General features: G+C 27.4%; 1 protein-coding gene across 3 annotated transcripts in view; it reads right to left on the reverse strand.

The window, feature by feature from the left end:
- Positions 1 to 15,560, reverse strand: part of LOC107445670 (transcription factor COE1) — a 41,698-nt gene that overhangs the window by 11,756 nt on the left and 14,382 nt on the right. For all 3 annotated transcript variants that reach the window (XM_043039386.2, XM_043039387.2, XM_016060120.3), the window contains exons 3-7: positions 13,225 to 13,282; positions 9,713 to 9,780; positions 9,463 to 9,536; positions 7,819 to 7,890; positions 195 to 276 (exon numbers count right to left, since the gene is read on the reverse strand). In XM_043039386.2, coding sequence (XP_042895320.1) covers positions 195 to 276; positions 7,819 to 7,890; positions 9,463 to 9,536; positions 9,713 to 9,780; positions 13,225 to 13,282 — 354 coding nt within the window. The remainder of the gene's footprint in view (positions 1 to 194; positions 277 to 7,818; positions 7,891 to 9,462; positions 9,537 to 9,712; positions 9,781 to 13,224; positions 13,283 to 15,560) is intronic.

The following is a 15,560-nucleotide window of genomic DNA, read 5'->3' on the forward strand; positions in this document are numbered from 1 at the left end:
TTTTTTACAACAATTAAAATAAGAACAAATTACATCCCATAAATGAAATAAGCAAAATTTCAAATAAAATTAATCATGCAAAACGTAATTGTAAAATATAAATTTAAATTTCAGTGTCTTACTTCTTTGCGAAATTATTTAATGAAAATATCAATTATTATGCACTAATTTTCCTGGCTTTGAATTATAATTACTTTAAATCTTCTCCTATTTCTTGTATTTCCAGCCTTGCTTTGACAGTTTTGATTGCACTTCATAAAGAACTGTAATGTAGACCTGAAATAAAATGGAAAAAAAAACTATATAAATTAAGAAAAAAAATTTTTTGGCATCGTTGAAGAAGCGTACGTTTATCCTATACACGTACCCTATACACGTTTTTTATCTTTAACATGCCATTTGTTGTTGTAGTAGGCGAGAGTGCGATTGTTCTTGTTTTCCAGTGGCGCCATCTGTGGTCAAGAATTTGACTTCTGGCACACCCGTTTATAGGGCGGAAACATTCATACATCCATTCATTCGTCCACAGATCGTAATTTTGACTTGAATCAGAGAACGATCTCCAATTCAGTACCTCCAGAGGTATAAATTGTTATGGGAACATGGAGGACTTCCTGACGCAACAGATTTAACGTGCAGCAATTACTATTTATTACACGGGGGAGTCTTCGGCCAACCGGATTCGAATTCCCGTTCTCAGGAGCGTGAGCTCAGCGCCGTGCGAAGAAGGCTATCCAGCCAACATGTTTTATTCCTTCTTATGAGGACACTATATTGCGGAAGTAACCGTTCTTGGCAAAGTCTCTTTAAACCAATATTGGCAATTTAAATTTATAGAAAAAAATCGAGTTCAAGCAAGCCAAAGGAAAATTATAAAGTTTCATACATTGATTTTTTTACTCCAAATTTTTAAATTGCAAACAAATTAAAAAAAATTGTGACAGGATTACTTACCTTTTCCTAAACAGTAGTTAACCCAGTCATAACTCGTGTGCTATTTGATAGTTTGGAGACTTTTATTTAAAACTTCATAATTTACTCTTGGTTTATATGAAATAATTTTTTTTCTTTTTTCCTTACTTTAAAATTTGAATAACCTATGTAATTTAAAGATAATTTGCCATGAAGGATTTCTTTCGGGATATATCTCCCTCTAAAAAAATAATACAAATAAAACATGATTTTTGCTTCGTGGTGAAGAAATTTGAAGGAGTTTTGACTGCACATGGTTGTGGATTCGGAGTTGAAGACAATATTGTAATTGCAGGAGTCTGAAAGATTTGTTTGACTGCAACCTCAGTTAAAATTTATGTTCTATCTCGTGGGAAAGAAGAAATAATTTAAGGATAGAAGGAAAGAAAATATAACTCAAATGAAAATATGAAAATTATTGGAATTAAAATTTATCACAAAACTACTATTTCTTAACATTATAATAACATGTTTAGCATTATAATAACATTTTAATTTGTTTGATTGAATTATTGAAGTAAAAAACAGAACGCAATTGCAAAATTTAAATTAGTAAACTATGAAGAAAAAAAAACATGAAACAACTAAAAAGTAACGAAACTAATGAAGTATTAATCAGGTATATTTTTATTCAAGAATTCCAAATGTCTAATAGCTACGTTTGCAGAAATGAGTGTTCAGCGTGCAAAAAATAAACGGACCACACTGAATAACTTTTGACATAATGCTCGGATCTTCACTTTAAGAGTTTCAATTTTAATGGTTTGAGGATGCTAATTAGTTAGTTCAGACGAAATTTAAAGTTACGATATTTAAAATTATGTACACAAAATCTTACTTTCTCTGAATAAACATACTTTTATTTCGATGGATTTGGACTTCTGACCCCCAAAATGTATTAGGTAACAGGAAAATATGATCCTAATAGTTTGGTCAAGAAAGCGTTCGGACTCCTTAATGTTAATTTTACTATTTACATATTTCATCACATCTCGCAAGTTTTTTATGCGAATTGGAAAATATTTTCACAGAATCATTAAATTCGCTTATTCAAAGATCATAATATGAAATTTAATAAACATTTATATTTTGCTTACAAAGCAAAATATAAAATTTAATAAATATTTGTTATTTTTAATTATTTTATTTAATAAAATTTTATTGGTAAGGCATACAATTTTTACAAAATTCAAATGGCAAAATACAAAATTTGTGCGAAATCGATCGAATAGTTCCTGTGAAATCAAATTTAAAATTTACGATTTTTTTCAAAATTTGATTAATTACCATACCGTTCAATTAATTAGCATGTTTTAGGCCACCCCTTCGAACCTTTTATACTGAATTCTGGAACGTGAAGATCCTATAATTCGATTAAAAATAATTCACGGTGGTCCGATTTTTTTGTTTTCTCGCTCGTTCGATATCTGCAAAATACTGATATCCATTTCTTTTCCTATAATGATTTTGCCTAACTACAATATTTTGTACAAGCGTCTTTTTTTAATTTATTTATTCAATTTTCATGCTATAATATAACTTAAAAAATTTCAATTCAAATTGTAGATAAAATATTAATTTTAAATTTACATTTGGTAAAGATTTCCTTGTAGTTTAGAAGACCCTTCCTGTTCTGACTGAACATAATTGTGGAAGGGGTTAAAGCAGGAAAGGAAAATTCTAAATTTTCTCTTATTATACTTTATTTAATTTTCACTACTAAACTGATGGTGGATATTTACTATATTCGACAGCATCTCTCAATACATGTAAAATACAAGGCCGCCACCCAATTACAATTTGAGATATAAAGCATACAATATTTTATTTAATTTTTCTGACACAATTATGGTAATAAAATTCTGCAATCAGCAGTTTTTGATGGGTAGTTAAACAATATACAGTTTTTTAGATCTTTTATAAGTATCTTTGTTTTTATGCACTTAACGTTGAAAGAATTTCTTAGCATCATCCAAATCCATTTTCATCAGTTTAAACGGTAATAAATTAAGATTTTGACAAGTATAAAAATTGATAAACATTTAGTTTTAAACGACTTTCTCAAAACGATAAATTGCATCATTTTAGAGTTTTGAGGAAAAACTCATAAGAGTTCTAAGAATTATCAGGCACTATTTCTCCTTATCTAATAAAGCGACCCCTTTATTTCCCATCTTTTTTTAAAGGTATAGTGCAGTCAAATGTAACTTATCATCGAAAGTTTGTTAAATACAAAAGAAAATGGGGAAACTCAAATTAAAAATTTATCTTAAAATTCAAGATGTCGAGGAACCAAGTTCTCTGAAAGGTTTAGAGTCGGAGTCGTGTTCTTTGAAAAGTACGTAGTTGGACATTTCTACTACCCACTCCGCAGCTTTGGCAACGACAAGCAGTTTTATTTTGTTTTCATCAATTGTGCTTTCAAATTAACAATTGATCACATATCAATTCGAAGTACTTAATTGATTTGTTTTGAATTGAAATAAAATTCATAATAAAACTGCTAATGCACTTATTTAGGAAAAACTTGCTTTGTTATTAACTCTCAACACTTGGAAAGAGAGAGTTCAAAGAAACCGGCGTTTTCCCCCAGAGTCACAAATGTGTCGTCGAAGCCTTAAATTTGGTTCCACAGTAAATAAATCAGCGGAGCTGCAAATCTCTCGTGCCTTATCGTGATTCTTTCGTTTAGCGGTGCAAAGGTGTAAAAAGATGGAAGTTAGTTTTATTCTCACCCCCGCACCTTTTCCATCACAGCTTATTTCACGGGATTGTTTTTTAAACAACATGTCACGTATCTAAACTCCGTATCTTTATGGATTTACAAATGTTTCATAGACGAAAAACACTTTAAAATAAATTACTTTTGTATTAATGAATTTTATGAAAATACCACCTTCTGTTCGCTATTGTCGGAAAACCTCCAGAACTAAACATTCTGGGATGATATTGCCTGGATGATATTGCGTTTAAAAGTTCCGGCACTCGGGTCAGGGTACTTTTAATGTCGGTACTTTTTACCCTAATTTTTGCAGTAATATTTATTTAATTAGAGTGGTTCAATGATTTTACGGTAATTATTATTGTAAAAATTACGAATTATCAAACATTTACAGTAATAATTACCGTAAAATCACTGAAATCACTCTAATTAAATAATTGTTACTGTAAAAATTGCGGTACAGTATTTTATAGTAAAAAAGGTTTTACGGTAATATGGATTTTACGGATGATGCACCCAAAGTTCTTTATATTGATGAGTGATGTAAAAAGTTCTTTATATTGATGAGTGATGTAAAAAGTTCTTTACATTGATGAGGGATGTAAAAAGTTCTTTATATTGATGATGTAAAAAGTTCTTTATATTGATGAGTGATGTGAAAAGTTCTTTATATTGATGAGTGATGTAAAAATTTCTCTATATTGATGAGTGATGTAAAAAGTTCTTTATAGCGTAATTTGATCCAAAACTTTTTACAGTGTACAAAAATATTATTGTCTGGCTTTGTATGAATATTGGTACTTAGTTTAATACAAAAAATATATAACATATATCATGCGAAATCATTTGATTCGCTTACATTCCATGCACGATTATATTTTGATTCAAATACATTTTGTTTAAGTTATACGCTTTTCACGACTACTTGGAAACTTCGTTTGAAACAAATAAAACTTAAATTTCTTTTTTATATATATATATATACACATTTCTGCAAATTCTTAGAATTTCCTCATATACTGCTTACAAAACCAAAGAAGAAAAAGTAAAGTGTATGAAGAAATGCATGGTTAAAAAGAAGTTGGTAACAAGAAAAGTAGAATTCCAGGGTTTAAAAAAGAAAAAAGAAAATTGCTAATCTGAAAAATTCATAGCATTTTCCTACATCACTTTAGCAAATTCGGAAATTATGACAGTTGGGAGATTCAACAGTGTCAGAATCAAAGGATTCTACTTTAGAAATACCTACATGCAGCTAAAACTAATTTATCATGAAAGCAAAAATATAAGTCTGAACTCTGCAATCAGCATATATAAATACGCATAAATAAAACAAAAATATAGAACAGTTTCTTTATTAGCATGAACAGTTCGCTTCCACTTCTGATTTCTGCTCAGCTTATAGCGCAATTTGTTTCCGTTTTCTGTTGCCAACGCAAGAATAGTATTTTTATCGATTTTGTAAGCACATATGTAAAAATGTTTTAAGTAAAATATAGATAGTTGCACTTGAAACTATCAAAATATTTATAAATAGATATCTCTTTCAATGTTTCTTTTTCATCAGCATTTTGGCTTCCTTATCAGCATTAAATAAATAATTCCCAAGAAGCTGAAGAGGTAAGATATTACTTGATTAAAAGCTACATTCGCTTAAAAAATATGTAATTTGGAAATAACAAGTGCTCAAAAATACACGATATCCCTACATCAGAACAGAAAAACAAAACAAGAAAAACGCGTCTGCTACTTTGGTTTTTCTAGTTTTGTTTCTCATCATAATTCCTCCATTTTTCGTTGGCAACTTTACTTTTTATATTTCAAATCACTTTTATTTCTTCCGATTCACGTCTGGTAAGTCTTGAAAATGGGCGCCCATTTTTGAGAACTTGAAACCTGTCGACTCTTTTTGTACATTTTGTACAATTTGTACATTTTTGGAGCAAATGAAATCATTAATCAAGCGTTATCTTTATCAGAAGTTTCAAAACAAAAATAATAGTAAAAATATTTAATAAGAACTAGACTTTAAAAAAAAAATTTAAAAAAAGCCGTTCCGTTTACAGAGTCGTAGAATAATAGAATTTAAATTTTACTTGCAATTCGAATGTTCTGACCAACGCATAAAACATACAATTTTCAGAATTAAGAACACTTGGGGTATCAAAACTCAAATATAGTCACCAAAACAAAGCATAGCATGCACAGAAGGGATTTATTAATATTTCAAAAACATCCTCAGTCACCCTAATCAAAAGCATAGAATCAATCTGTTTCACTGCCTTTTTCCAACTGTGCCCACCCTGAAAAGAAGGAGCAAAGGGATCCCAGATGGCCGATAGCACCCATGTTTTTCGCCCCCTTCTCAACTTTCCGCCTTTTGAAGTAAATTAAGGCTATTGTTCACATAAAGGATTCAACACCTGTTTTACAACGAGTGAGTGAGTGACTTGTGCATCAAAACTGAATGTATACATTTCTTTCACCGTTTGAGCATTTTAGTTAATGATGCTAAAACATTTTTTTCTTTTCATTTTGAATTTTCAAAGCTTCTTTTTAAAACTTCAATATCTTTCTATTCGGTTTTTTTTTTTATTAAAATGATTTGAAAAAAAAGAAAAAAATTAAAGACTAAATTAGTAAAATAAAACGAATTATAAAAAGTATGATGCAATAAGCTAAAATTAAATAACGCAAAATAAAACCAAATGCAACACTGTAAAATAACTCGCGATGGAATTATTTTCTACAAAACAATTCAGTGAAACAGACAGGAAGTTTTGTTTTAAAAAAATGCATAGTTAAGTAACGCAAAATAAAACAATTACAACACAATAAAATATCACCCGAATATTGTCAATGAAATAATTAATTTCACGATAACGTTAAAAAGTTTTTTGTTTTAAAAAAACGCATAATCAAAAGACACTTAATAAAATAAATGCAACACAATAATATATGATGATATCATAAGATAAAATTATTTCCAATAAAATAATTAAAGTAATTAAACCGGTAGAAAGTTTTGTATTAAAAAAACGCGTTGAATAACATTACAACTATGAAGAACTCAGTCATTATAGATATAAAGGTAATTAATTTTCAAACGCTTTAAGTTTACAACGTGTTCATTCACTACAAAAACATTTTTCCCTAACTTCATTTTACTCTTTAACTGAACTGGATCACTATATACAATGTGATATGATTGACAAAAAATATTTTTATAATTTATTTATGTATATTTTTTATGCATGATAATAAATATAACTTTATGCAAATACAAACAGAATATATTTCTAAAAAAAATTATTATTAAGAAAATTTTTATTATTAAAAATTAAATTGGAAAATTCAGTTAAAAATTAAGAAATAAAATAAACTATTAATTTTTTTTACTAATCCATCCAATAAATCCAGCGATTTATAATCCACTCCATTTTATTAACTTATTTAATAAAGAAAATTAATTTATTGCTTCTAATTATTTGGCGGTACCATTATTGCTAAAACCATTATTGCCACTTTGTGCTGTTAATATAAAATGCATACTATTATAGACTCTTTATGCAGGAAGTTCCATGTTCAACGATTTTTATCTATGCGTCTTAAATTCTTTGTCTTAAACTAATTATAATGCATACACTTTTGATGTTAATTAATATTAAAGGTAGGTAGAAATTAAAAGTACCAAAACCAGTTTGATTGCGTGAAGGAACAGAAAAAGGTCTAAATATGACAGCCTAAGTTTCAACCAGCAACCTAACAGACAAGTTTCAACCAGGCAGCAAAATGCCTTCTTCGATAGTGATTTGTTGCATTTTGGTAGCTTTTTTTTTATTTTTTACTTGCTTAAACATTCATTTAAATGTGCATACTTTTCTCAAATTCGTTTTTAAACTTGGATTTTTTAAATATCCGATAAGGATTTTAGTTGCAGAATTTTACTTATTTATTCACGCTGAAGTGTAAATATTTTTAACAAAGCAGCTCATATTCTGACACACGTATGCAATGTGTAAGAATGAAATGAAGTAAGACGCTATCTATGCGTTTACGAATATAAAAATAAAATCCTTCTAGTTTTATTTGTACAAAATTAAGTTTGAAAAATTAAAACTTACGTTCCTACAGCGACTGGACATCCACTTCTTTCATTTTTATTTCCACAACCACAATTCTGTTTAATGCAACGCCTAAAAATAAAATTGGAACAAAATAGGAGGGAAATGATTTAAACACATTAAAGCAATCCAGGGCATTAAAGCAAAAAGCGAAGAAATTTTATTTCAAACAAAGATTTAAGCATCATAAACCTTAGCTACTGAAATTCGGCTCATTGTTTCATTCACCAGATAAAATTGTCTTCATCTTAATACATAAATGTCATTTCATAATACCATTTATTGATTCGCTTTTAATACATACTTTAAGAATAGTTGGGAAAAAATAGTTTGAAAAAAAAAAACAATTAACTATACGAGTCGCAAATTATCATAGTCCAAGAGAAAAGCAAATCAAACAAAATAACTTTAACCATTTACTACGTTAAAAATAATTAATTTCAAGAACAATAATATTTACAGATAATTAATTATAATAATAATATAATTAAGTGCAATAAAGAATTGTAATTCATGAATAAAATCATGATAATTAGTTATAAAATTAATAATGATTAATTGCGATATTAACTGCAATATTATTTAGTTAATACATTATAGTTACATAATTGATTATAAGTAAACTAATTGCAAATATGAAGACAGAAAGTTGGCTGATTGCCACTTTATAATTTCATTGCCATTATTGACGGTTACCAAAAGTATCATTAAAATTTTCATATTAAGTCTGTTTTATTACTGAAACATAATTTTTTTCTTTTATATCTTGGAGCATTATCTGGTAACAACTAAAAAATTTAAAAAAAGTTTATTTGAAAAATGACAATTTACTCAGAATTAAAACTGCAAAAAGAATCATTTTGATATACTTTACCAAGAAAATTATTCAAAAGGTAATACGGATTTTCCTAATGAAAGAAAAAATATCCTTTTCATCAATATATCTTCAAATTTTATCGAAATAAAATATATCAACCAGTTTTCTTATATCATTTCATATTTCTGCTTCTTAAACTATTACTTTAATTTTTAAAAAAAATTTAATTGATCAAAACACTATTCTGCATTAATAAAATAATTTTTATTAAATAAAAGCTATTATCAATCATAATAGTTTTTGTCATATTTTACTGAAAAATAAATATTGATAGAGTAATAAAAAGACTAGTAATAGATATACGAAAAAAAATTGAGGTATATTATTTACTTCCTTATAATACTAGCAAAATGGGTAATCATTATTCGTGATAAATTCGAGTTAATTTCGAGATAAATTGCTGGTATTAATAGAATAACATAATTTTGCTATAGATCGTAATATTTCTCCACTGAAACTTATTTAGATTGTTGTAAATTGTTTAACATTTTCGATGCTCAAATGAAGTGTATCAATCAATACTCATGGTAATATCATATTCGATATTATATATTTTTGTGGATAATGATTTCACTATTTACTTTTCTATAATCATCCGCTTTATCAGGGTATATAATTATTGTTTATTAGATATTTATATCATAATAACAGGTATTCATGATAGATCATGAAAATACTTTTTAAAATATCGTTGCCGTGTTGTTTAAAATTATAAATATTTCCCGACTTTTTAGCTACCGTGATATCTTATAAAATACAATACTTACTGGCAGGTCATTTCATGGGTTAAAAGTACACGCCTCTTTAAAACATCACTTTCTTCATTTTCAAAAACAACTACCTATTTGAAAATAAATATAATTTAAAAGGCTAGAAATTATGACTAATGATAAAATTAAGATTAATGATGGAATTATATGACAATTTTTAATTTTGTACAAAACAATTAGAGATTTTTGTATAATTTTAACAAGTTTTACATTATTAATTTTCATCAAAATATTTACGTTTACTCACCTCTTCAGTCTGACTGTCGACCATCCACACAAATATGTTACTCTCCCACACATGGTGATTTTCTGTTGCTAGGATAACATAAAGAAATTGAAGATCATAGAGAACTATGAGAACATGTGGAAATATGCATCATTTTAATGATCAATTAATACTAATGTGAAAAATGCGCAAAATAAAAAATGCAACAACTGAATAATTTTTGATATAAAAGGATAGTATAGTTTCAGAACATAATTTAAATGTTCCGATTTCTTTTTATAATGATAAACACACATGTTTCTTATTACATATTAATATTTTGTTAAAAAATATTAACTTAAAGTTACTTGTAGTAATCGAAATTTTGGTATTTGTTTCTTAGTTTAATAGAATACTTTCACATTACATATTACAAAGAATAATGTTCTTGCATAATAGCAAGGCTTGCTTGTCAGAAAGTTCCATTAAATCTACGCAGCAGTTTTCAGTTGGTGCCCTATCAATTATGGAAAGTGAAAAGCTACATTTTCGGCATATTTTACTTTTTTTACTATCGGAAAGGTAAGTAATTTATCCGATGTGTGCTGAGAGGATTGTGCCAAAACTGGTTTGCAAAATTTCGATCCGGCAATTTCGATGTTGAAGATGCACCATAAAGTTGCATGGAAGGCCAGATGGAGCTGCGTTCACAATAAAGGAACTATTACAGATAATCGATGAATAACAGCGGGTGAGATCCCTGAGAGATTAATTTTATTGAATTGGATCTTTCATGATCGTTTGAAAAGTCTAGCTTTAATTTACAATCTTGACATACGGATTCCTCGTGTTCTTACGGAACGAAATTAGTACTGTCGTTTATGATTTGCTTCTCAAACTTTAAGAAAAGGATCCATTTTAATCACTGGGGACCAAAAATGGGTTATCTACAACAATATTAAAGTCTCTACAGAAAATTTTAACCTCTCAGCAAATAATCAAAACATTTTACTTCAAATAAGGAGGTCAAAAATCAAACAGATCAGTTTTTTTTTTTTTTTTTTTTTTTTTTTTTTTTTTTTTTTTTTTTTTTTTTTTTTTTTGCTATCAAAGAACAAAAATTTTATGAGCGTGGAATCATGCTACAGCCAGAAAGAGGGCAAAAAGTATTGAACCAGAATGGACAGTATATGATTAAATAGAATATTTATTTCCTATAAGAAAATCATCTTGCATTTTCTTAATAAAAAGTAGAAAGAAAAAAAAAGAAAAAAATGAAAAAAAGGCAAAATTAACTTTCCGAACTATTCAATACGTTGAACTTACAAAATATCTAATAGAAAGGAAAATATTTCAGTTAAAATTAATTAATAAAAAGGTGTAATTTCAATTCATTAATTTTTAAGTGCAAGAATTGTTAACATAATATAAAAAATATTTCAAGAAATTTTTATTTTGTTATTTTCAAAAATATGTAGAATAATTTAGTTTTTAAATTCCCTAGGCTTGCATTATAATTATTATATATTATGCATTATTGTTATTAATAATAATAAAATTTTTGCTCCATAGTGGGTAAGCATAAGGAAGCTCGCACTAAGAAAACTAAGTCTTCGAAAAAAATAAAAAAAGAAAGAAAAGAAAAATATTTTCAATCTCAACGTGTGGCAGAATATCTCAATTTGTATTCTGTCGGAACTTTTAAAATGTCGTTGAGTATTAAGATCTCTTTTCTAACACTAGAACACACTTTTATGGCTGCGTTGAAAGAATTAGTAGCTATAGATCACTCCTCCCTTGAAGTCGAGATTTTTTTTCTATGAAAAAAAATTTTTTTTTAATCTGATGTAGTAAAAAGGAAGAGTAGAGAAAATACTGAAAGATTTACTGCTGTCTTACACCCTCCCCCTCGTTTTTTTCACTCCTAAACAGTGATGAAGGATTTGGAAGAAGCATTATGAGAAACAAGTGTAATTTAGGGTTTTAAAGAGCATGAAAATATTATCCCTATTGCAAAATATAATTATAACATGTCGGATAAACCAAAAGCTTCCCGTAAACCCTAACGTTGTTTTATATTTAAAGAAAAAGTAAAAAGGCGGAAATAACTTCCATATCTGCTAACTGATTTTATATCCTTTGAATTTCAGAAAAAATATGTTTTTTTTATTTATTTATTTGAATACAATTGTATGCTATTTTTTACGTGACATGAATGATATATAAACTTTTTACTTAATTTTTATATTTTGATTTAAAAAAGTCTTCAGCTCATCCAAAGTTTTTGAAGCAGATCATTGATCATACCTTTCAGCTGCGGTTCCTAACTTCTATTCGGCTATGGAACCCTAAATAATCGACATTCTTTTGGTGGAACCCCGTCTTCATTACTAACTGCGAACGTATTAACCAATGAAAATCAACTCGCTATTCTGATGAAAATAAGAGGAAAAATTTTTCATCTTATTTTCAAGCCTTCACCAAAAATTTAAGAACTTTTTGAAATTTTTTGCAATGGCTGAAATTTTTTTTATCTTTGTATCAATCAACCATAGACCTGAAATTAGGTTTGGTCGTTTCAATTGAATTTTCAGGCCTAGAATGTTAAGCTCTGATTTTTNTTTTTTTTTTTTTTTTTTTTTTTTTTTTTTTTTTTTTTTTTTTTTAATGTATACACGAAGTTAGTAAATTTATTTACAACCTAAAAGTTAAATGGAAAATACTAATGCAATTTTTCATGATTTATACTTTTGTGCATAATTTATTTAATGCATATGTTATTAAGAAATATCTATGCGTTTTCAAAAACATATTTCTATTTTTTTCTCAATTTTACTTAAATAATCATCACTTAATACTACATCACTTAAAAGTAAAAATAAATTTTTTAATTTGATCAAAAAAATGTAAAATATTTGCCAATAAAATTACCGGTATTCAACAGTAAAAAACATTAAATATTTACCAAGTGCTAATATGAATTTAAGAATTTAAGCAAACCAAATACAAAATTTTAACTTAATAGATTTATTGGAAGTCAAGAAATTTTGTGCTCAAAGTGAAAAAAATTGAATTGAGAAAAACAGATTTAAACAGCAAAACTTTGAATAAAAAACTTTAAACAAAATATGAGAGCTGTCCATTACAATATAGGAAATGGATGTGATATTTTCTGTTTTCAGTGAGTCGTGGTTTATAAATATTTTTGCTGTAACTTTGAAAGTTTTTTTAGTATTATCTTATACTTGACAACTTGCAGAGTTTAGAACAGGTTATAAAAAAAAATTTCTTCAAAAAAATTTAAAATTTTATAAGGTAAGACACAATCTAGTTCCAAATGTTTACAAATAAAAGCAATCCATTCAGCACGTCAAATTTCAATTTAGCTGTATTTCTAAGGACTGCAGAGTTACACACATGTTGTTTTTTACTATGTTTAATAATAAATATAGTAGAGGTTTAATCGTATAAGAACTAATTCTTATACTAATTAAACTGCTTATATTTTTTCAAAAAAAAAAAATACATAAATAAATAAGAACACTATAACTTACCTCCATTTAATTCTTTGAACTTTATTTTGTAGCCAATGCCATTGTTTTTTTCTAACTCCTAACAAAGGAAAAGAAAACATTAATGAATTTAAAATTACGATTTAAATTGCTTAGATGAATTTTTGACCGCAAAGTTGATTTTTTTAATAAAAATATTAGTTCGGATGTTAATAACGATTGGAAAGGTAAACATTTGAGTTGAAAAAAATTATGGTTCAAAGTACGAATATTGTGGTTCAACTAATTTTCTCTGATTTTAAGTATGAGTACAATTTCTTTATATTTATACACTAATGAACTTGTTAATGAATTAATCCCCAGAGTAAAATAACATACAATTTAATAATAGTACAAATAAAAAAATTTATGCGGTTTTTTTTTATCTCTTTTTAACAGCAGCTCAAAAATAATAATTCGAGTTTTAATGTTTCCTATAATACAAAATTTACAAGCAAAATGCAATTAAAAAATCATTGATGTAAAAAAATAATAATTTATTGTTTGCATTTGAAGTAATTCAAGTACAAAATATAATATTTTTTTCCTTTAATATATTTATGGGAAGGATTTTGGGACAACATAGTGATAAAGCACACTTTTAGGAAAGGTGGAATTTTGTTCATCACATACTCTTCTTTAGTATTGACTCCAGATAGGTACGTTACAAATCCAAAACAGCATGATATACAAAAAATATTATATTACAGAGAATTGAGTTGTTTTTCAACGAAAATACTCTCTTGAATAATTCGAAAATGTGACTTATCATTAAGTTGCTCTTCATGTATTCTAGATAACAACTCCACAGACTCCTGGTGGGGCACTTACCATAGGGGCTGATAGAGTTCACTATAAGTAGGCTCATAAGTGGACACATCAGGTGTCTCTCTTTTGAGCTTGGGCGAGAGACCTATTCAACGTGCACGAGGTGTAACTCTGCACAGGCTTCTCCCGATCACATTTTACACTGTCTCTTGGTCTGGAAAAGAAAGACCTCTACTCTGGTCCCTTACATGTATATGATTTCCTCAAGACTTTCGAGCTCATTGACTTGGTCTAGCCTGCGGCTGACCAAGAGGAATAAGTCAACAACAACAACAGATAACAACTTAAAAACCAGCTATGGTTAACGTAGTTTTGCTTTTCCAGGCATTAATTTTTCGTGTTACGTGTTTATTAAAAACTAATAAATGTCATTTATTTCTATGAACATTTTCAAGGAAAATAATTTTTAAAAAATGACCAAACAATTTAATGATATTGAAAATTCTTATGATAATAATAATTGATAAAAATGAATAATTGAAATAGAAATTAATAATTGAAAAATAATATAAAAGAAATATTTTTATAACTTTTATTCCTGTTGAAATAGCTGCTGATTCAATTGCTGATAAACTGATTGATACCACATATCTAAAAATTGATTCCTTTATTTTACGATAAATGTGTAAATGTAGTTTCACAAAAATAAGTTGATATGAAGGTGCAAATTAGCATAAGATGTTAAATTGAGCCATGATGTTGTTCAAGTTGAATCATAGTGTCTGGTAATGTCATTTATTCAATGAATATTTGCAAAACAAAAAGTTAAAGAAAATAATTGAAAAGATCAATGAAAAGTTTTAAAACCTAAGATCTAAGTTAAAAAACTGAAAAATAAAAATGAACAATCAAAAAATGGCATCAAAAGGCAATTAATATATATATATATATATATATTTTTAAAGTTTACTTTCAGTTGAAACAGCTACTGATTCAATTGGTGATTGACGTCACATATTTAAAATTGATTCCTGTGATTTTTATCAATGTTTCAAATTTAATAGTTCAAGAAAATTAAGGTGACAATTTTATTTAAGTAATAAAAACGAATGATTTTTTTTTCGATTTGTGTTTACATTTACAAAAAAATTAATAAAAAAATAATAAAATATGGATTTAGAATTTTAAAACTGTATATTCTACTAATGTTTTTTTCCCTTAAACTAAATAGGGTTTTTTTCTTATTTATTTATATATTTTGCTTCTTTTAGTGGAACACATTTTCTGCATTCCTCTGCAACGGATAGTTGAGTTTCTTTATTGTACCCACATACTAATAGTTTTGACGTGCAATTATCATATTATTATGATGTGAACATTTATCAATCAGAATTTTTCCACTTTAATACAATGATAAATTGAACCATATTATAGCGCAATTTGATCCGTCCTCAGCAAGATTATATAACACATCGAATTTAACTTAAAACTAAACGCAATTTGATTTAGTTCGCAAAAAATTCAAACAGAATTATGGTTCACGGCACCAATATTATGATTAAATCCTGAAC

This window comes from Parasteatoda tepidariorum, chromosome 3 (genome assembly GCF_043381705.1).
Source record: "Parasteatoda tepidariorum isolate YZ-2023 chromosome 3, CAS_Ptep_4.0, whole genome shotgun sequence".
Taxonomy (NCBI): Eukaryota; Metazoa; Arthropoda; class Arachnida; order Araneae; family Theridiidae; genus Parasteatoda; species Parasteatoda tepidariorum.